Source organism: Ipomoea triloba, chromosome 3 (genome assembly GCF_003576645.1).
Source record: "Ipomoea triloba cultivar NCNSP0323 chromosome 3, ASM357664v1".
Taxonomy (NCBI): Eukaryota; Viridiplantae; Streptophyta; class Magnoliopsida; order Solanales; family Convolvulaceae; genus Ipomoea; species Ipomoea triloba.
In genome coordinates, this window is record NC_044918.1 from 27,811,519 (window position 1) to 27,833,036 (window position 21,518).

A 21,518-nucleotide genomic window follows, 5' to 3' on the forward strand; every position below is an offset into this window, starting at 1 on the left:
TTATCTCTATTTTATATTTTTATATGGAAGTAAATAAACTATAAAATAAATTGAATAAAATAAAGTAGCATATATAATATTTAAAAAAAAAAACTTATATTATCTCGAAAGTAAAAAAATTCTTCTACAGTGCTGTTGAGTTTGTTGCCAACGTTAATTGGTTAATTAAGTAGTATTTTTATCTTGAGGGCTTGATTAAGAATAGGGCAAAACCTGAATCAATTTTGAAGATGGTGATTGTGAACAACATAGAGGCATGGATAGATGGTTTATAGGTAGATCAGATCAGACATGTATTTTTAATGTAAAAATTGATGTAAAGAACATGACTAAAATTATTAGATCTTGACATGAAGTCGTACCAGTTAGGATAAAGACGAAGACAAGAGGAGCCCATTGACTTGTGTGTCTTTGTTTTCATTCAACTAGGTACCAGATTAATTGAATCCAACAATGCTTCAATGGAAAATTGGGAACTGCAATCAACATTTAAAATATTCTTTAAAAATGTTTAACATCATATGTGTGGGTCATATCAGGCGTGAACTGGTGCCCAAATGCGAAACTATAAAAAAAAAAATGCACCGTGCAAATTTGCAATTTATATCGTGTATCAGGTGCACACTGTATTTTGTGCATCCCGTATCAAAACGACGTCGTTTTTGTCATTTTAATTAACGGTTTTTTTTTTTTTGAAAATCATGTTTCCCGTTTCGATCGATCTGTGTATTTGTGTTAATATTATGTGTATTTTTTGAAGATATTCTGTGTATTGTAGACTACGATTATGTGTATTCATGTTAGAGGTACTTAAACATAGGTTGTGACATGTTTTGTGTATTTGAATGTTAGGAAGATGATTTCTGTGTAGTTGTGTCAATATTCTGTGTATTTCCTCAAGTTATTCTGTATATTCTAGACAAGGATTCGTGTATTCATGTTAGTGCGTGGTACTTAAACACATGGGTGATGTGTTTGTATATTTGGTGTTTTCATTTTCTGTGTATTCTTTGAAGACATTCTGTGTATTGTAGACTACGATTCTGTGTATTCATGTTTGGGGTACTTAAACATAGATTGTGACGTGTTTTGTGTATTCGAATGTTAGGAGGATGATTTCTGTGTAATTATGTCAATATTCTATGTATTCTCTCAAGTCATTCTGTGTATTCTAGACAAGGATTCTGTGTATTCTCTGAAGTCATTCGCGTCCATCGTCCACTAACATTCAAAACGACGTCGTTTCGGACCAGGGTTCACAGTGCACTGTAGACTTTGGTTCACGATATAACGATTGGTGCAAATTAGTGTAATTCAAAAGTTTAGAAAATAGTTTTAAAATACATTTCAAAATTCTAAAACGTGAGCATCAAAGTTAAATCCACAAACTGAATCGGTAATTTTAGAAGGGTGTTGTTATTTGCACCACTCTTAATGAAAAGTGGGTGTAAATTATCTTAGAACTATAAAAAGGTGAAATTTTTAAGAGGTACATAGTTGGTACAAATAGAAAGATTATGGCTATTTACACCAGGTCAAATGTAATTTAAGAGATTCCATAAAAATTTTAAAAGATTAAAATGTGCAATTAATAATTTTTTAATTAAATTTTATTACTAAGTTATTATTTAGTTAAATGTAATAGTTCACTAATTATTATGATATATTTCAGTACAATTCAATCCAATTCTACTTGAGTATTGAATAATCATTCCAATTTTGATGTTAGTCAATATAATTTGTTGATGATTAAGTTTGTTAGTCAACAATAATATTTCTAATTCCAATAGGAGTTCATATAATTTTTTGTGTGATTAAATTTCTTAAACAACCTTGATATTTGTGAGATGTAATTATTGGTCATTTGGGCAGCAGAAAAGATAAACTAGACTCATATGACTATATATATATATATATATATATATATATATATATATGCTTGTGTTATTTATATGCATCACACAATCTATAAGTCATGAATAGTTGGATATAGGAGATTTTTTTAGTTACAATGATCAAAATCAAAGCCAACGATGTTATTATGAGGTATTTTAAGTTGTTATTTGTATGAAATATATTTTATCATATACTCAAATTCATTTGTATTATTTATATATATTATATCAAACATTAGTAATGAATTCTTATTTATTTCTATATATACTGTCAAATATCATTACTAAAAGTTGTTATTCGTTAGTCTGTTTAGGACGAAGATGCAAATGAACTATGCCAGATGGGTGTACTAATTTCTTCTAGATACAATGTGATACTGTACTATATGTTTTGAATATGGTCGGCAGCCAATGTTGTAAAAATTCCGCCTAGGCGCTGATTAATCGCCACCGAGGCGTTAGGCGCCGGTCGACCGCTTAGCGTATCACCTTAATCGGTGGTCTAGGCAACCGGCCGGCTAGGCCGCCTAAGCACCACCTAGACCGCTTAGAGGCTGACTGCCTAGGCCTCCTAGGTGTCGATTAGACCTCATAGGCACCGACTACGTCGCCTAGTCGACCGATTAGCTATTGTTCTTTTTTTTAATGGGCTATTTTACTCAAAACAACATCATTTTTAGCGAAATAACCATAAATTATTCAAACTCTAGATATATTTTTAAGTTAATATTTACTCTCTCTATCTCATTTTATCTATCCTACTTACTATTCATTGGTCAAATCAACTCTTCATTCTTTGTTTATTTTCTTCATTATCTTTTACTTATTTTTAAATTTGATTTTTTGTGTTTAATAGTACTTTTAGTCTAGTTTCTATATATATAAATTTTGTATATTAATACTACATTTAAATTATAAAAAATTGAATTAAAAATCACTTTAGTCAAGCCTCGTTAACCGAACCAGACACATAAAATGGGTCGGAGGAAGTAATATTCTAGTATTAACTATTAAAATATTATATAATTTATAATTATTAGTCTTTAAAAAAAATAAAATAGAATAATACACGGCCGCCTAGGCACCAATTAGTCCCCGCCTAGGCGCCCTAGGCGATACGTGCCCCTGAGCGCCTGAGGAACGCCTAGCGATTTTTTCAACCATGCCGACAGTACGACATATCTATCGCTCCGATCTAGCCCACCACCTTGGTACGAGCATGTATCATGCAATTGCCCTTGGTTACGTTAATAATAATCATTATGTTAAGGTAACATTGATAGGAGGGTCCCAATGCCTACTATTGTTCCACAATGGACTTATTTTAAATATGATTGTGCAGATGCATGTATTACTCCATATGTGAATCGGATCAATAGTTACAAGGAGCATGTTATATTGGATTGAAATGGAATGAAATTTTATTTATTATATTTTTATAAAAAGGTAAAATAATGCATACAAAAAATTTGAATTATAAAGAATATTAGAATAACAAAAAAATAAAATTAATTGTATCATTAAAATTTATTAAACGTTAGATACTACACAAAATAATTAAACAATATTATGTACAAAATTATTATACTACCACAATTTGAAATAAAAATAAATAATAAATATTTTAAATTAAAACATGAAGCATGTGACTAAAGTTAAACACATTTCATAAAACTAATTAAAAGATAATTTAAAAAAATCTAACAAAAAGTAATGTATTCACCTAAATTCTAATGTTTGACTAACTTTAATGAAACAAATAGTAAGTTGTTCTATTTACACTACCTATAAAGCTAGCACACCTATTAAAGGGGGGTGAATAGCAATAAGGGTGATACAAATAGACACTTTTAAGTATCAATGAATACAGTAGTTTGCGTATAGTAAACTTTTGCGAGTTCTCACCGTCTCACGCTTGTACCTAGGTGCACATTTTCACCCGATCCATTATATATATATATACTTTGTTTAATTTCCTAATCTCCATTGTCAAAGTGTTTCATGAATGCTAATCTATTATCGTAAGGTGCAAAACTTTGAAATTGCCCCTTAAAGATTACAAGAAAAATGCACATAGACAACACTAAAAAGACAACAGTTTTTTACAAAAGTGTTGTCTTTTGTGTAAAAGACAACACTTTTGGATAAAACCGTTGTCTTTGACGCAACACTTTTATCAAAGACAACGGTTTTTATCGAACTGTTGTCTTTAGTGTGTTGTCTTTGTGCATTTTGTCAAAAGACAACACCGCAAAGACAACGATTTTTAAAAATCGTTGTCCATGTGCATTTTTTTAAATAAAAGACAACAGTTTAATGTAATTGTTGTCGTTGGTGTGTTATCTTTAAGTCCGCTTGAATACACAACACTACAAAGACAACAGTTTTTTAAAAGCGTTGTCTTTGCGCGATTTTTCTTTTTAAGATAACAATTTTATTTAACCGTTGTCGTTTGTGTGTTGTCTTTAAGAACATTTGAATAGACAACACTTCAAAGACAACAATTTTAAAAAACCGTTATCTTTGTGCACCTGTTTTTTTATTTAGACAATGGTTTGATTTAACCGTTGTCGTTGGTGTGTTGTCTTTAAATGCACTTGAATACACAACACTACAAAGACAACGGTATTTTAAAACCGTTGTCTTTGCGCGTTTATTTTTTTTAAAGACAACGGTTTTATTTAGCCGTTGTGCGTTTATTTTTTTTAAAGACAACGGTTTTATTTAGCCGTTGTTGTTGGTGTGTTGTTATTAAACGCATTTTAATACACAACACTTCGAAGGCAACAGTTTTTGAAAATCGTTGTCTATGTGCATTCGATTTTTTTATTAAACAACGGTTCTATGTAACCATTGTCATTGATGTGTTGTCTTTAAGTGCACTTGAAAACACAATACTACAAAAACATTAGAGTAGTTTAAAGAGTTAATACCCCACCATTAACCGAGTTTCGATCCTATGACCTTCTCTCAAGGAGAGCCACAGATGTGTCATCTAAGCACAAGATGTTTGGCTTTTCTTTTTGGCCATGCTTGGTAAAATAGTTAGTCTATCAGCCAATTTTGGCTTATTTGATCACTATTAGCTATTTGATTTGGTTAAAAAATCAATAATATAAGTGTTTGGTTAATTAGCTTTTTGTAACTTCAAATGCTAAAATTCAAGAAGTTGCTCAAAGCAACTTTTTTAATTAGTTTTTTGAGAAAAGAAATTATACCGAATAGCTATAAGCTAACAACTAATTTACCAAACAACTTTCAACAACCAGCTAATATTATCAACTAATCATACTTTCAAATCCGAACAGCTAACACCTATCAGCTAATATCCATTTACCAAACATGGCCATTATCTTTATTTTTAAACTATTGATCAATTGAGATGGACAATTGTTTGTTTTGGTTTTGTGACCCCGGGGTAGTCACTCGGCAGGCCAACACAACCGATTGAATGAAAAATAAAATGTAAAAAATAGGATCGAAACAAGAGCTTTATTTATTGTATTTTGTACATGTAATACCATGTAAAGAAGCCTTGGACTCCCTAAGAGGAGGTTCCCCCCCTTCATTCTTGCCTCTTTTATAGGTAATAATAATGGTGATAATAAATGGGACTTAATAGGTGATAAATGGGAAATAAGTGAGTAATAACTTAATAATTAGCTAGCTAGGGAGTCGATTGGTCACGTCCTGAGTGTCGACTATCGAGTCCAAGGCCCAACTGATTGCTAGGTAGTACCGATTGGATACCTATGCTGGGTATCCACCCGTTAGTATTTCACATTTTTTTACTAGAAGCATTGTTCTCATGTGATCCTACCTACTTCAAAAGTATTCAACTTTCTCATCATGTATAATCTCATTATTAATTTAAATTTTTAATTAACACAAAATATATAATTAATTTTAAAAACAACTCGATCACGTCCTTAGCCAGTTTAAGATAATTGGTGGACATTAACAATTAATTATGAATCTTTGACAATTGAAAACATTAATTACAGCTATGAGCTGCACCATGTCATATTGATATTGCCATTTGATTATATTGAATAAATAATTAATGGTCAAATACAGCAAGCAATAATTAGACATGTGCTATAATCTCTTGTCTAGACAGATATCTTTGTGTATATATATGAATTGGTTTTAGTAATTAATGAGTAGTATGATATAATATTATTTGTTAAATATGATCTAATCTAATTTAGTAGACATGCAAATGTCGCAAATTTTACTATGGACCATGCATCAAAACGACGTCGTTTTGATTAATGAAAACAGACGGCTGAAACGGTATCCGTTCCGCGCCATTCACTTTTAGTTCATATAAAAAAACTGCAGTTACATTTCAACATAATTGCAGGTAGTTTCTTTTCGATAGAACTGCAGTTCCATTCGATATTATACACTCAAATATGTGAACCTGTTATTCAGTTTCTTTTCAACACAACTACAATTTCTTTTATAATATACTGCAGTTTCATTTCAACACAACTACAATATCATTTCGATATGGCTACAATTTCATTGGACAATATACACCAAAAAATGTGAAATTGTTATTCAGTGTCAGTTTATATACACTGCAGTTACATTTCAACACAACTACAGTTACATTTCGATATAACTACAGTTTCATTCAATAATATAAAAACACGAATGTGGAACTGTTATTCAGTATCAATTTATATACACTACAGTTACATTTCAACAAAACTACAGTTACATTCGATATAACTACAGTTTCATTCGATAATATAAAAACAAATGTGAGGCAGTATCTTTTGAGATTAACTATAGTATCAGTTACGGAGTTTCGTTACGAATTACGGCCGCCGTTTCTCCCACTTAATGAAACAACATCGTTTTGTGACCATGGTCCACAATGCATTGTGGATCATGGTCCACAATGTATTGTGGATCGACTGTGCAATGTTGTTCAGTTCAATAGCCCATCAAAAGACAATAGTAAGTTTGCCTGCAAATTATATTGTGGATCAAGGTTCACAATATAATTGGACCATAGTTCAAAACAATATTATTTAAAAAAAATAATTTCAATATTACTTTTTTTTTTTCTGTTTGATCAGTATTCACATTTGTAGTAGGTACTATACATAATAGGTTAACGAGTCTGATTTTGGTGCAGATGACTCTTCCAGTGCAGACGTACGGACATATCACGAACATTGGATGAGTTCAGATCAACTACTGAAAATCAATAAAATGAAAAAAAATACAGTAGTATTTTGGTAATTTCACTGATATGCTAGTACATTTAGATATGTTTGGTGATGCATTTAGATATGTTTGGTGATGCATTTAAATATGCTTGGTAGTGTTTTAAATAGCCCATCAAAAGACAATGGTCCACAATGTATTGTGGATCGACTGTGCAAAGGTTGACCCCATGCATCCTGAAAGACAGGTGATGATTGGAGTTGACCTGACCGAAGAAGTCAGGCACGAGAAAGTGCACGTTCTACAAAACCACCAAGTTGTTTTTGCGTGGGAACCCGAAGATATGCCAGGAGTCGACCGAGCGATTATCTCACACAGGCTGGCAGTCGACTCGAATCATATCACGGTGGTGTAGAAAAAAAGAAGAAGATATCTCTCAACTGACCGGAGAGAGTTTGTCAATAAAGATGTGGAAACCTTGTTAGCGGTAGGACATATATGTGAGGTAAAATATCCTAACTAGTTGGCTAATGTGGTTTTGGTTCCGAAGCCGCCCACCTGCCGAATGTGTGTGGATTACACAGACCTGAATAAGGCATATCCAAAAATAAGAAAACAAAATAAGCAAAAAGAAGCAATTCAAGAACTCTTAAAAGTTAACTTAAAAAATGTCAACACAATTCAAAACCGTTTGCCATCCCCGGCAACGGCGCCATTATGAAAGGTGGTATTTTGCGGTGAGGTGAATGTGGAATGGGATGTGTTAAAACGAAGAGTCAAGACTCCCCGAGTGTTGTCTCTCTTAAGGATGACAAATTGGAGTGAATTAGTGTTGGCATTTAGGAGGATAATAGACAAGAGTTGCAAGATTACTAAGGGACATTTGGATCATAGATTGAGGTTTGCAAAAGTGAATTTAAGCTAAACAATTTAAAAAGAACAAGGGGGTGTGTGACTTAGCTAGTCCAAACGATTGACTATTCTATGGGATTGTGGAAATGAGTTTCGGAAATGAACTCGGGAGTTACGGTATTAATACCGAGTGACGTCATACTCAGACTCTCAATCCTCATTCGGTTGAGCCATTTTATCGAACACCTTGCCTACCACTCCTCCCGGGCCTCATCCTTTCGAATAGAGGGCGGGAGTGTGGATGAGTTGGACTCGTGAGAGGCCGCTATCGCACACACACTTACTTTCCTAGAGTCTACTATCTATCCCGGCCGGAAATAGAAGCAAAGCACAAAGAACTTCAACCACACAAGACTAAACCCTACTTCATCATTTTCACATTCATATGACAAAATTCAAGCATCAATCATAAGATCTAACATGGGGCACACACCCCCTCAACTAATCTACTCAAGCATTATCAAATCAAAGATCAAACAAAGAAAAATAACCAAAGCAATAAATTAAAGTCACAATCTTTAAAGAACAAGAGTAATATACCTAAGGAGCCACTTGATCTACTACATCTTCTTCTTCATCTTTCTTCTTCAATCTATAGGAAATTAATCTAGTCTAAGAAAGAAAAATAGGGGTTTCTCCCAAAGGGGAGAAACTAAGGGAGAAACTAGATCTAAAAGTGAAGTGTTGCCCTAAAAAATGCAGGGGAATGGTTTAAGTAGCCTTCCAAGGGGCAAAATCCTGCATTTTCCCTTTTTATTTTTGCCTCCGCGTGTCGCTTCCACGCGGCCTTCACGCGTGTAGGCACGCGTGGAGACCTACTAGAATTCATCCACGCGTCCTTCACGCGTGAAGGCTGCGTGGACCCAAAATTTGGCTTTGTTGTCTTCTTCTAAGTTGTAGCCCTCGACGATACGGTTCCATAGCAACTTGCCTCGCCTCGTTTGGACACTCCTAGCTCTGGTTATGCCTGCTTTACTGAGATATCGCCGGAATGCCCTACGAAAGTTTAGCTTTGTGCAAATTATATCAAAATACACACAATTAGTCCCTAGACCTATATGGGATGAAATTTTCCTATCTTAGCAAGTTTTAGGCCTAACGGACATCTAATATAGCATATTTTAATCCTAAATTACCCCTCAAACACGGCTATCTTTGTCACTTATCACACTTCGTTCTCTAACAAATGGTTTTGTTTCTTGTGTCCATCCCTTCAAGTTTGATTTTGATGTTTTCTTTTGGTTTTATTTCTCTTCCATCCACACCCTCCTTGTTATTTAATATGCAATTTGGAGCATTCAACTCATCATTCCCCTTTTTTCCCTCAACATTTTTCTTTTCAATTTTCTCCACCATTTCTATTTCCTTCTCTTTTATACCATCCTTCCCCATATTTTCAAGTATAACCGCTTTAGGGACTTCTAAATCACACCTTCTCATCACTCCCTCATTTTCACCCTTACCACCAATTTCACTCTTTTTTCTTCCTCGTCTATGATCTTACTATCCATTCTCATGATCTCATTTTCTAACCCCTTTTCTCCCTCAACATCAGTGTCATAAGCAACAACATCGATGACATCTAAGGCACTCGCAACAACATCCACCATTTCATTGCTATTTTCTTCTTCCACACTCACCCCTTCTTTATTTTCAACTACAAGACTTGAAATTTTCTCAAACATCAGGGGGGTCATCCATCATTGAGTTGTTAGCCCTTGATGAGATTTTCTCTGTGATCTCCCCTGCCATAGACAACATTTTGGTTTCAAGTTCTTTCAACGGTTGTAGGTCTTCCACCCGTAAGATAACAAGATATTCATTTACCTCGTTTTTATGTTCGGCCTTAAGATTGGTCGTGTCCTCCTTGGCCATTGTTATGAATGTTTGCACTTTTTCTCTTAGGATCTCAATCTCCTCAAGCAATTTGGCCGATGGGGGGTTACGACAAGATGATCCTTCACAAGGATTTGGATTGGGGTAATGTGTGGTGCGAGGTGGTGTCTCATATGAAGGTGTAGCATCATGTCTTTCATAATGTTGGGGTGGAGGTGGATATGATATGGGGGTGGAAAATAGCAATTCGGGTAAGAAGTGGAATACGAATATGCTCCATGGGTCTAGCATTGTGGAGGAGGTGGGTAGTGATGAGGAGGTGGCGGATAATGGTATGGAGGTGGGGTATAGTATATGCATATGTGGAGGGGGGAGAGTAGGGATATTGAGTATACTGATGGGATGTAGGATGTCTCCATGGATCTCCCTCGTAGGGTGGGTAACCATGGGGATACATATTAGCACTCATAGGCAAGCTCTTCGAATGTATTTCACCAAAAATTCTATGCACAAAGCTTAACCAACCAAATTTCTTGCAACTAAAGGTGGTTGCAAGCGAGCCAAAGAATATCACAAGCACAAGCATGCTTACTTCTTAATCAAGCAACCAATTGGAATTATGATCAAAGTAAGAAAAAGAAAAACAAGTCAAAAGAAAAACAATTATAGAACTCTAAACAATAGATTTCCCAATTGTCAAATTGCACTCACTCAATCATGTTTTCCATCCCCAACAACGGCGCCATTTTAACAAGATGTTTTTAGTAATGAGATGGAAGGGTGTAAACGGAGGTAGAATCCCTGAGTGTCGTTCTCTAAGGATGGCAAATTGGAGTCAAGTCAAGTGCATGGCATTCAAGGAAGTTTGTCACCAAGAGTTGCAAGAATCAACCAAAGTGAAACGAAACATTGAATAGAGTTGATTTCAAAAAAAAAAAAAAAAGGTAAAACAATCAATTAGAACAAGGAGTTGGAGACTTTCACTAGGTTTTATGCATGTAGTTCATTAGGGTAGACTAGATGGAATGCAAGCAATGCTTCACTCAAGGAAGTCAAAGCACAATCACCAAGTGGCGTCACACTTGGACTCCACTTCCTCATTCGGTTGGGACATTTCATCAAACATGTTGTCTACCACTCCTTCTGGACCAGTCCTTTCATACCTAGGGCGGGAATGTGGATGAGCAAGTCCCATGGACGTGCAATTTCTCACTACCATCACTCTCTCGAGCTTTATACTTATCCTGATCGGCACTATAAGCATAAATCACTTCAAAAGATCATCCACACTTTGAGCAATTGAAACACATTTTGCAATCACCTATCTAATTGGACAATTCAATTCACACATGCATAATCCCTAGCTAGGAGCATCCAACTCTTCTAAGAACTAGCCACTCATCATAATGGAATTGCACAATTCAAACAAAGACATGGGATCTAAAACCTAATAGGATTGGAAATTGCAATTGGAAAACAAATTGAAATGTAAATCAAGATAGAGAATAGAAATTACCTAAGCAAATGTATTAACAATCCAAAAGTAAATTGCCTTCCAAGTTGATCTTCAATTTCAAGCTTGAGCTAAGAGCAAAAACACCAAAAACTGATCTAAATCTAAGCTAGGAACTAATCTCCCCCTAATATATCTAATCTTATGCCTTTAAATAGCTTCCTTCCAAAGCATTCTTCAAAATCCCGCGCTGCTTCATTCCCACGAGCCCGTCCACGAGCGTGGATTCGCTCGTGGACTTGTTACTTAAAAACCCCGCGCTACCTTCCACGCTCATGGAGCCCAACTAGGAGCGGTTGATTGAGATCGTGCGAAGATCTTCTCTAGATTTGGAGCAAAAGTTTCTTTTTTCAATATTAGGAAATAAATGTGGCAGTTTGGGTAGTTTTGACAGCTTTCTTAAGTCTAATTTGTTAATTTGTTTTTTCTTTCCTTTCCCAAGCCCATTTATTTTGTATAAATACTCATGTGGTCACATTGTAAGGGATTCTGATTTTAATACAAGTGCGATTACTCTGCTCTTTATTTTCTAAATTCTCCCTACATTTTTCCTTATTGTTTATGGTTGTGTTGGCCCCGGTCTGATTATCTCCTAACCATAAAATCAACCGCGGCTATTGACTTAACTTTATTGAGTCTAATTAAATTAGTAAAAAATATAATCACACCCTAATTCAATTCTTCAAAAACCACAAAAGCCACGTGATTTTCCATCTTAGATATCCATGTTAAAATATGTTATTTAGTCCAATGTGTGCAAAATGTATTTTTGAGGTGACGGCAGACAAAATTAGTACACAGACGAGACGACTCATCGCCATTGAGCATAGCCAAAACCGTCGACTGGTTCACATGAAGCGCTGCCCCTTTAATCTTTTCAGACGTCGGCCACCAAACCCGTCCAAATTGGTGACGGCAGCCGTGACAAAACCACCACCCGTGCGTGGGTGGTTGTCCGCTGTCTTACGTGGCCTCCCCTCATTAGTCCGTCACTGTTTCTACAACCCACTCTTCCTCACGGTCAATGGCGGCGGTCAGACCAACCCCACCACTACCCTTTTGTCTTCCCCAGAAAGCTCGTCTCGACTGTCCAGATACGCACCGCTGAAATTTACCACGTGTGTATTACACTACTGCGCCTGCTCAGTGGAAATCTCATTCTCGCTCGTATAAATATACCCGCTTCCTCGCATCTTCCTCCATTTCTCTGCCGAGTTCCACTGAACAGGAGAACAAGAAGAAAGAGAAGATGAAGGGCAACGGTGGAATTCAGGATAGTAAGCAGTCACAGCTGGAGTTACCTCCCGGTTTCCGGTTCCATCCCACCGACGATGAGCTGGTGGTGCACTATCTCTGCCGGAAATGCGCCGCCCAGTCTATCTCCGTTCCCATTATCGCCGATATTGATCTCTACAAGTTCGACCCCTGGCAGCTTCCCGGTACCCTACTACTATTCAATTTCAGTTAATTATTTTATTACGGAGTATTTTCAAATCTATTTACAATTTGTGAATTTCAATTTTGAATGCAGAGATGGCCTTGTACGGTGAAAAAGAGTGGTATTTCTTCTCTCCTAGGGACAGGAAGTACCCCAACGGTTCACGGCCCAACCGGGCTGCTGGGACCGGGTACTGGAAGGCAACCGGAGCTGATAAACCCGTCGGAAAGCCCAAAACGTTAGGGATAAAGAAGGCGCTGGTTTTCTACGCCGGGAAAGCCCCTAGAGGAATCAAGACCAACTGGATTATGCACGAGTACCGGCTCGCCAACGTCGATCGTTCCGCCGGCAAGAGAAACAATTTGAGGGTATATTCCTTAATCCTTTTCTTTCCCCACCTTTCCAACACTAATTACTAATTCTATAATCAAACAAATATTACTGTAGTTTATTAGTGGAAAGATTCAAATATCATGACATTTATATAAAATATATAAATCTTTGAAATCTGATGATTTCAAATCAAAATTGAAACTTGTATACAAATTTTACTATACGCCTTAAAACTCGATCTAGTTGGATTCAATGCTTCATTAGTAGCCAATGAGAAGATATTAGATCTACGGTCAACATATATATATGATTGTTGAGCTTGTAGGGTTTCTTAGTGTGATTTATCACTAATAATTAGTTTGTGCTTTATTACCCAAGAGCGAGAAGAAAATATAGATCTAGTTAGATTCCTAGTTGATAGCCAAACTAGATAATTGTTTTTTCAATATAACAATCTTTTTACAAGAGTTGTTCAAAATGGAGTTGGAGTGATTGAGTGATTGAAAAAAAAACACACACACACATTAGTAGTTAATGTTTTATATGAGCTTTAATTTAAGAAATGTTGTGATTACAGCTTGATGAGTGGGTACTTTGTCGGATATACAACAAGAAAGGCAGTGTTGAGAAGTATTACGTGGATGAGAAAGAAGTGAATTTCCCAGAATTGGAAGATGAGAAGCCCAAAATTTTGCAGAACGAAGGCGGGCTGCCCCCTGTAATACCGGTTAAGAATCAGTTGGACACATCGAGGCGGCAGACCGACTCAAGCTGCTGCTCGGAGCAAGTGCAGTCGTCTAGCGACAAGGAGGTACAAAGCGCCCCCAAATGGGATGACCTCAATTTCCAGTTCAACAATTTCTCGGACATCGCCCTTCAAACCACCTTTCCTTTCAATGACCAGCACTTCAATCCATTCCAACAAGACATGCTCTTCATGAACATGCACCACCACAAATCCCCTTTCAATTTTTGTTAATACACTATTAGATCTTAGTGCCCATTCAATCTTTGTCTCATCCCACAAAATTGAAAACAAAAAAATCAAGAAAATCCTGGGAGTCAAAATTAGCAGCCTTAGCTCAGATGATCCTGGGAAGGCATAATCTATCCAATGCAATACCATGTTCTTTGTAACTATGGTGGAAGTAGGATATTGTACTGTAATATTCTTTTAGGTAACTTGAAAACTTTATTTGTTTTATATATTTATGGTCTGATATGTTGCTACGTTATGTGCATGTAAAGAAAATATATAAGTAGAAGAATTGTAAGAGAGAGAGAGAGAGAGATTGTGTCAATGTTTAAAAAGTAGTTGATAAAAGCAAAACATTTGAGGCTACTTCACATCACAGTTTTCAGATCAACATCCTGCTTTCCACTCTGTAAAAAGAAAAAGGTTCATCAAAACTGAACCTTAGAGAAAAAAAAAAGGGAAATTACCCTTCACAGTATGAGAGAGAGAGAGGGTATCAGAACCAAGTTTTGAGAAAATAATTCCATCTCAAAGTAATCGCAGACCCTTCAGTTACTTCCAGTTTAAGATCCTAATCCTTCCATCATCAGAACCGCTGGTTATTGTAAGATGTCAAACATCCCAATATACCTGCTTCAATTAAGCAAAATGTGAAGCTAAGGTAAGTAACTCAAGGATACTTTAAACAGTATATACTTCATTTTCTATCTGATGCAAAAAAATATATTGATCTTTAATTTGAACCAAGATTTGTTTGAATGACTGGTTTATAGAATGTAGTGGAATAAAAAACAGATATTGCACATTTGTAACCAAATCAAAATGATGAAAATTTTGTTGACTTTCCAACTGTCACGGGCCGATTTTTGACCTATCGGACCGGACCACATGCGGCGTCTAGACTTTTCCTCGCAAAAGTCCTAGACCAGCCTCGTTCCCCACCCTACGGACTTAACTAGGATTTTATGAGAAAAGGAAACAATGATTTATATTAACAAGCAAAAGGGTTGTTCCGACAAGCTGTAAGGCTACATTGGAGATTCTCGCACAAGAGTGCTATGTACACGCTACTTATCTAAGGGGAAAGTCCTAACCTAGCTCTGTGCTTGGTAGAGAAATCTGTTCACATGATTGAATTTCACCACAGTTAGAGACCATAGCATACATTATATGACAGACACCCAAATACAGTAAAGAAAAATACAGATGCTAATACTCACCCCCCACCTCAAAATTACAGATATTTTATACTGCATAGTATTATTGAACAAGTAAAACAATGATTCATTCTTTATAACATATACAAGCATGCTAATTAAATGGTGAAATCAGGGTGGTACCTGATCCAAAGGATAGGGTTTCAAACTGATTGAGCAGACTATAGATCCAGGAAAAGGTCAGTGAAAGAATAGCCCCCCTTGAATTGCCAGACAGACAGACAGAAAGGCTTGCCGCCGAATGTGCTGTGGAGGCATGAATGCTAAAGTTCTTGATGTGTAGGTTGATTCTGATAGAGAGGGCTATTGAAAAAAAGGTCAGTCTACCATTCATCAAAATTTCAAGAAAAAGGTATCGAATAGTAATAATTATGAAAGGTGCACAACAAACATCATCAAAGGCATAACAAACATAAAACTGGCAAAAATTGCCACATCTTTTATACCTAAAAAGGAATAGTTGGAATACCAAAACAATGCATAGCTCTCTACAACATACTTAATACATAGCGCATATCTAAGCACGTACAAAAGTTGGAGAAAAAGTCAACTTTGGGCTTAGATCATCTTTATTATATGAGTATATAGATAACACTGCACTTGCTAGTTGACAAATAAGAAAGTGTAGTTCTCTATTTACATCTGAATATTGGATGATTTTGGTGGCTGATCACACTTCGCAGGAGTCCATCCAATTGATTTCTTCTCGTTGTCATAAATCACCATTTTATCTTGCATTGATATGTCTACATATCACAACAAAGAAATGTAAGGATTATTATATTTAAACCAGGAAATTTCTTTATACCATCATATTACGTTGTCCAATCTTACCTCCAATGATGTTAACATCGTGCAGACCTGCTTCTGAACCATTTAGAACCCCCAAACAGACATTACCCTTTGACTACACCAAAAATACCATCACCAAATGAGTCAAAATAGTAAAAATCAAGTCTCATGAATCAGAACAAAATAAAGATAATTTTGAAGCACTTACTGAGATGATAAGATATGATTCTGGGGGGATCTCAAACTGAGATCTGCCCTTCCACCCCTTGGCAAAGCTCAGCGCAAAAGGTTTGAAATATTGCTTGGCATCCTGTACACTTTTGAAAGCCTTCCTGCCCTTCCAGCACAGTGGGAGAGTATTGTCATCATTTGCTTTTCTGAAGGGTTTGCCACTCAGTTCTTTCTCGACCTATAAGCACAAGTAAAATAATGGTTATATAAATCAAACACTTATTATGCATCACACTAGTATGACACAAGTTCAGCCAGCAATAAGTGCTCCAAGGGTAAGATAGATTGATCACTTGCAAGTTAGTACAGACCGGGCCAAGTAAATCTATCATAATTAATTATTACATTGTAACAAATACTATATCAGATTATCAACAACTCACTAAGATGCCTGGCATTCACAATAAGTATCAAATTATATGATAAATTAGCCAAGTAGTAGGAAATAAAATTCAGAGGTTCTCAAGGGTGAACTACAAATCTGCAACCCACCAAGGAAATAAAAGCTTGGTATGGTTCAAATTGCAGATAGCTATAAGAACTTCCACTGTCAAAGATTACGAGGAGATTCTTAACCCCTGTACTAATACCACCAAAAATTAGCTCTGCAGATCCTGGTGAGTAGTGCTTCCTGTCATGTACCATCATTAGAGAAGTTTTCTATGAGAACTAAAGTCAGGCACAACCATATAAAATAAAGGAAGTGTGTATAGACATATCATGGCTGTATTTCCCCTTTTCCCTGTTATTCATATGAGAAGAGCACATTACTCGTAATCACGTGACATTGATGTCCAAACTACTTGTGAAGCATCATAAACTTCATCCCCGAAGAAGAGATATCCTCCTTGCCTACTCAAGCAATGGCCAACGACATTTTGTACCAGACCCTTTTTCTTGAGTTGTGACAGAATGCTGGTTGGTCCTTTCCCAAGTCCAAGTACTCCATCTAAAGGATGGTAAGAGTTGCCAATTTCCTGATCATATCCACATCTGTAGCAATGGAAAAAATCAACTGAGCATATAATGTTGGATTTGTTATCTTTCTTTTGTCAAATGAAATTCAGGATACTAAGTTCAATTTAAATTTAAGGATACAAAAGGAAACATGTCCCAACATCAAATTAAAAGTCACTTCTAAAGACATGTAAAAGGCGGTTAATATTTCCTCTGAACTCTGAGCAAGTATTTAAGGTAAAATTGCTCAGTAGAAAGGTTTGATTGCATTTTCTATATTTCAAATATGTACAAGAGATTTTTTATTTATATATACAGAAGGTACAAATACGGCTAAGCCTGATACTTTAGCCCTAGGGCTATTTTCCTATGTTCAACAAAAAGCATACACTCATTGATTAAATCTACATAAGAAACTTCAACATTCCATATAGACTTTTGATTTTATCTAAAACTAGGAGTCTAGGATTACAGGAAAACAGCAGTCTAGGAAGAGAAACGGCAAATAAATGTGTCTAGGCCATAAAAAATTTATGGTTCACAAACCTGAGGCAACAATACAAGCTCTTTTTCCTGGTTTCTTTGGTGTTTTATATTCATAGTATCAGATTACCAATACTCACAATGCAGATTATGCTAGAAAATGTTCAGCAGATGTTATAAAATCTGGACACTGACATGCATTTCATAGGATGCGAGATCAGTTAGGCAGTTAGCTGGGAACTGCTTTAACTTTTACAGTAAAATGATTAGCTTTAAAGAAAAATAGAGCAAATAGTATGAAAAACACTGACCCAAGAGCTAGATGAGGAGCAATCTGAACTCCATTGGTGAGATTGAGGGAAAAGACATCATTAAGTAGGATACCAAGGGATGAACCCCCATCCGCATACTGAACGTCATAATCACATTGTTCTAGAGTTTCACATTTCTGATCACCTGAATGCAATGAGGCACAGAGAGGATCCTTACAACCCACAAGGTTATTATTGGGTTTGTAAAGGGGGTGAGGCGCCTGCAATTAGACAATTAGAAAAAATAAATGACTTGGTGGTGATATTGAAGTAGTAAGAAAGCATGCTGAAAGAAGCATCTTTTCTTTTAAGAGAAATGTTCATCAATCATTCTGTAATCTGTGTAAAGCATTTTATCTGATTCCTGGATTATACTATACAAACTATCAGCTCTTTAGAGTGAATGAAAAATTTTATACAAGAAATAAGATAAGAAAGAAGTGATAAGAAAATTAACCTTTGTGCAACGGAGACAAGGAGCATCGCACTGAAGCCATGTAAGGTCACTGCCTGTGTCGGGATCAAGAAAATAGGGCTTTGGAGGCTGCCCTATATTGACTTGAGCAAAATAAAAGCTGCAATACACATTTTAACCCCTATCAATTGAATGCAGAAAATGTTTGATAAAAATGCAATACTTGCAACCATAGTATTCTATGTATTCTGAAATCTGAAAAATAAATGAAGTATAATCATGTGCTATATATATAGATACTATCAATCCTTTTTTTTTTTTTTAATTTTACTTCTGGTACCCCTCATTAAGTAAACTCTTGAAAGAATCTTTCTGTATTATTATACAAGAACTGAGAATTTCTCGGACGAGTATAAAGTATAAACCCCAGTCTGTATCAAAGTAGGGAAATTATTCCCATATGCAACAATCTACTGGCAATCATTTTTCTTTAGCATCCATTCAATAACATTCTCTCTAGCAGCCATAAATTTTGGTTCAGAGATAGACATGTGAAATGATGCATTCCAAAGATCAGAGATACTGACTGGAAGGGCAGAGTGAAGAAGAATAGCATACCCATTGGGATAAACATTGCCGTGTAGTTGTAGGATAATAGAAGAAGCGCGCGCGTGATTGACCGCCGACAGAGAAGAAAAGAGTCGTCCGGAATCGCTTAACGCCGATTTCCACCATTTCTCCGCCGCCGATGACACGGTCAACACCCCAAAAATCATCAGAATTGCCAGTTTCATTCCCCTCATACCTCTTAGCAATCAACCAATACACAAACACCCAGAAATCCAACACTTGAAGAAGAATCAATCAAGATTGGTTCTTCTTGAAATGCCCTTCCCCGCAGAACACGTCCGATTATCTTTTTTTATCTGAAAAGTTGAATGGATTATTGGGAAAGGTCTCAAGATTTTCTTTGCTGATTCCCTCCATTAATAGGCGTCGACCTCGACTAAAGTCAAGATAGTGAGCATAAAGAAATTGGTACGACTATGACTATTTCGCGATTGGTTTTACAGTAGTAAACGGACTAGTAGAAAGCTAGGAAATTTCTACCCACTTTCTTCCGCACTGTTGCTTTCTTTTGTGGGAAGCGTCATTTGTTTCGGTCGACAAGAACATGGTAAATAACTAAATCTTGTTGAGATATGCCACCCTTCAGTTTGGTGCCTTAAACATAGAGCATGATTAGCAAATTATTTGGGAGAATTACAGCGTCACGTTATTTGATTTCTACATCCTTGTTTGTCATATCAACGACAATTGCATAAACTCGTCATGTATGTAAAAAAATTATTACATGATATTATTTGATCCCAAATTAGATCTATGTAAACATTACAAACTCAATTGAGTGTAACTACATCTTTTTGTCAATTTAAATGATTTTTATGAAGCTTTTTTCAATTAATAGATTCAATTGCACTATGTAAGCATTCGTTTTTTCAGTGTGCATTCACTAGTTTCAAAACTGAATCCATAGGATCTTCATTTCAACTAGAATCAGAATCACAACCAGTAGATGAAGCTTGAGAGTTTACCTCCTCTTCATTTGCCATGAGGCATATGTCCTCGTCTAATTCTTCCTGACTGTTGAGGCAGATGAATCTCTTCTCATCTCCTGAGGTTCCGCTTTTTGAACTTGAGCTCGATGTGTAGGGCCTGTCTATAGTCTTCTCGGTTGTTTCTTCAACAACCAGAGCCTTTATTCTGCGATCACCCTTTTGGTGACCACCCAAGTGATTAGAACTGCGACCGCTTGTCTCAGCTAGTGCATTCCTCGTGTTACTTTGGTTGCCAAATCCTTTAGTTTGGTCCTGGTGTGTGCGAACCACTAGGTAAGGGCATTCGGCCTTGAAGTGACCAGGTTTCCAACAATTGTAGCAAAGCATTTGAGAGTTTTTGGGTTCGCGAGTCCTTGGTGCATTCGTTCTTTCAGTGTGCCTTCGGCTAGATGTATTTGGTGTAGTCGAGTTGTCATGAGATTGATTCTTTCTCATGAACCTCTTAAACTTCTTGATAAACAAAGCAAACTGTTCGTCAGTAAAAAAAATCAGCAGGGTTAGAGTTCGACCTTGATGATGTGGATGGTTGTTGGTTAGAACCTAGTGCCACATTTCTTGTCTCTGGTTCTGCTTCATGTATGGATTCGCGTTCGAACTCATATGCCTTCAGGTCATTGAAGATTTGAGTGGTGTGGATTGTTTTGAGATCTTGGTGATCTCTCATGGCTATGACTTTCATTTCCTATGACTTGGGAAGACCTCGGAGAATCTTTAGGTTGATCTCCTTCTGTGTAAACTCTTTGCCAAGATCCGCCACCTAACTCAGTAGCTTTATAAATCTGGTTTCCATCTCCGTGATGGATTCGATAGCTCCCATCTTGAAGTCCTCGAACTTCTTTATGGCAATAGTCAGCTTGTTTTCTTTCTCCTGCTCATCTCCTTCACATATGAGCATAAGAGTTTCCCAGATTTCTTTCGCCATCTTGCACTTCCTCACCCTTGGAAACAATGTTTCGTCAAGAGTCTTATATAGGATGCCTCGTGCAATATTGTCCAAATTGCTACGAGTCCTCTCCTCTGCCACGAAGAAAGATTTAGGTTTGACTATTAACTCGGATGTGCCAACTTCTTCTGCTGCTCGGTTAGGATTTGTCATCATGATTATGATGGGTCCGTCAATTATAACGTCCCACATCTGGTCATGAATAGCAGACAAATATGCATGCATGCGTACCTTCTAGTCATCAAATTTTGATAAATTGAACATAAGATGCCTAGAATGATGATAATCGATTTTTTTTAAAAAAAAAAAAATAAAGCAAAGTGAAAATTAGATTTTTGGATTTTTGAAATGAGATCTCCATGCAGTATGCATAGATGTTTACCGATCAAGGAAACTACTCTGATACCACTTATTGGTCCCAATAGGTAGAGGAGTGAGTCTAGAGGGGTGGGGGGGGGGGGGG

The 21,518-nt window shown here is 36.3% G+C and overlaps 3 protein-coding genes across 4 annotated transcripts; 1 reads left to right on the forward strand and 2 right to left on the reverse strand.

The window, feature by feature from the left end:
* Positions 1 to 12,526: 12,526 nt before the first annotated feature.
* Positions 12,527 to 14,341, forward strand: LOC116012333 (NAC transcription factor 32-like). The gene is made up of 3 exons (XM_031251851.1): positions 12,527 to 12,779; positions 12,872 to 13,146; positions 13,689 to 14,341. Exons 1-3 carry the CDS (start codon positions 12,590 to 12,592, stop codon positions 14,088 to 14,090), a joined length of 867 nt encoding a protein of 288 aa, XP_031107711.1. The 5' UTR covers positions 12,527 to 12,589; the 3' UTR covers positions 14,091 to 14,341.
* Positions 14,342 to 14,403: 62 nt separating this feature from the next.
* LOC116012332 (aspartic proteinase Asp1-like) lies at positions 14,404 to 19,621 on the reverse strand. 2 transcript variants are annotated; one of them, XM_031251849.1, is made up of 10 exons: positions 19,112 to 19,621; positions 18,536 to 18,653; positions 18,079 to 18,299; positions 17,099 to 17,320; positions 16,820 to 16,958; positions 16,305 to 16,505; positions 16,139 to 16,211; positions 15,945 to 16,050; positions 15,428 to 15,607; positions 14,404 to 14,717 (listed from the first exon to the last, which is right to left on the reverse strand). In XM_031251849.1, exons 1-9 carry the CDS (start codon positions 19,294 to 19,296, stop codon positions 15,568 to 15,570), a joined length of 1,305 nt encoding a protein of 434 aa, XP_031107709.1. In that variant the 5' UTR covers positions 19,297 to 19,621; the 3' UTR covers positions 14,404 to 14,717; positions 15,428 to 15,567. The 2 variants fall into 2 exon arrangements, with proteins under 2 accessions (XP_031107709.1, XP_031107710.1); XM_031251850.1 differs by having other exon boundaries at positions 14,404 to 14,720.
* A 1,248-nt stretch (positions 19,622 to 20,869) lies between these two features.
* On the reverse strand, positions 20,870 to 21,280 carry LOC116013166. Its single transcript, XM_031252816.1, has one exon. The coding sequence runs from the start codon at positions 21,278 to 21,280 to the stop codon at positions 20,870 to 20,872; it is 411 nt and encodes a 136-aa protein (XP_031108676.1).
* Between the last annotated feature and the right edge of the window lie 238 nt (positions 21,281 to 21,518).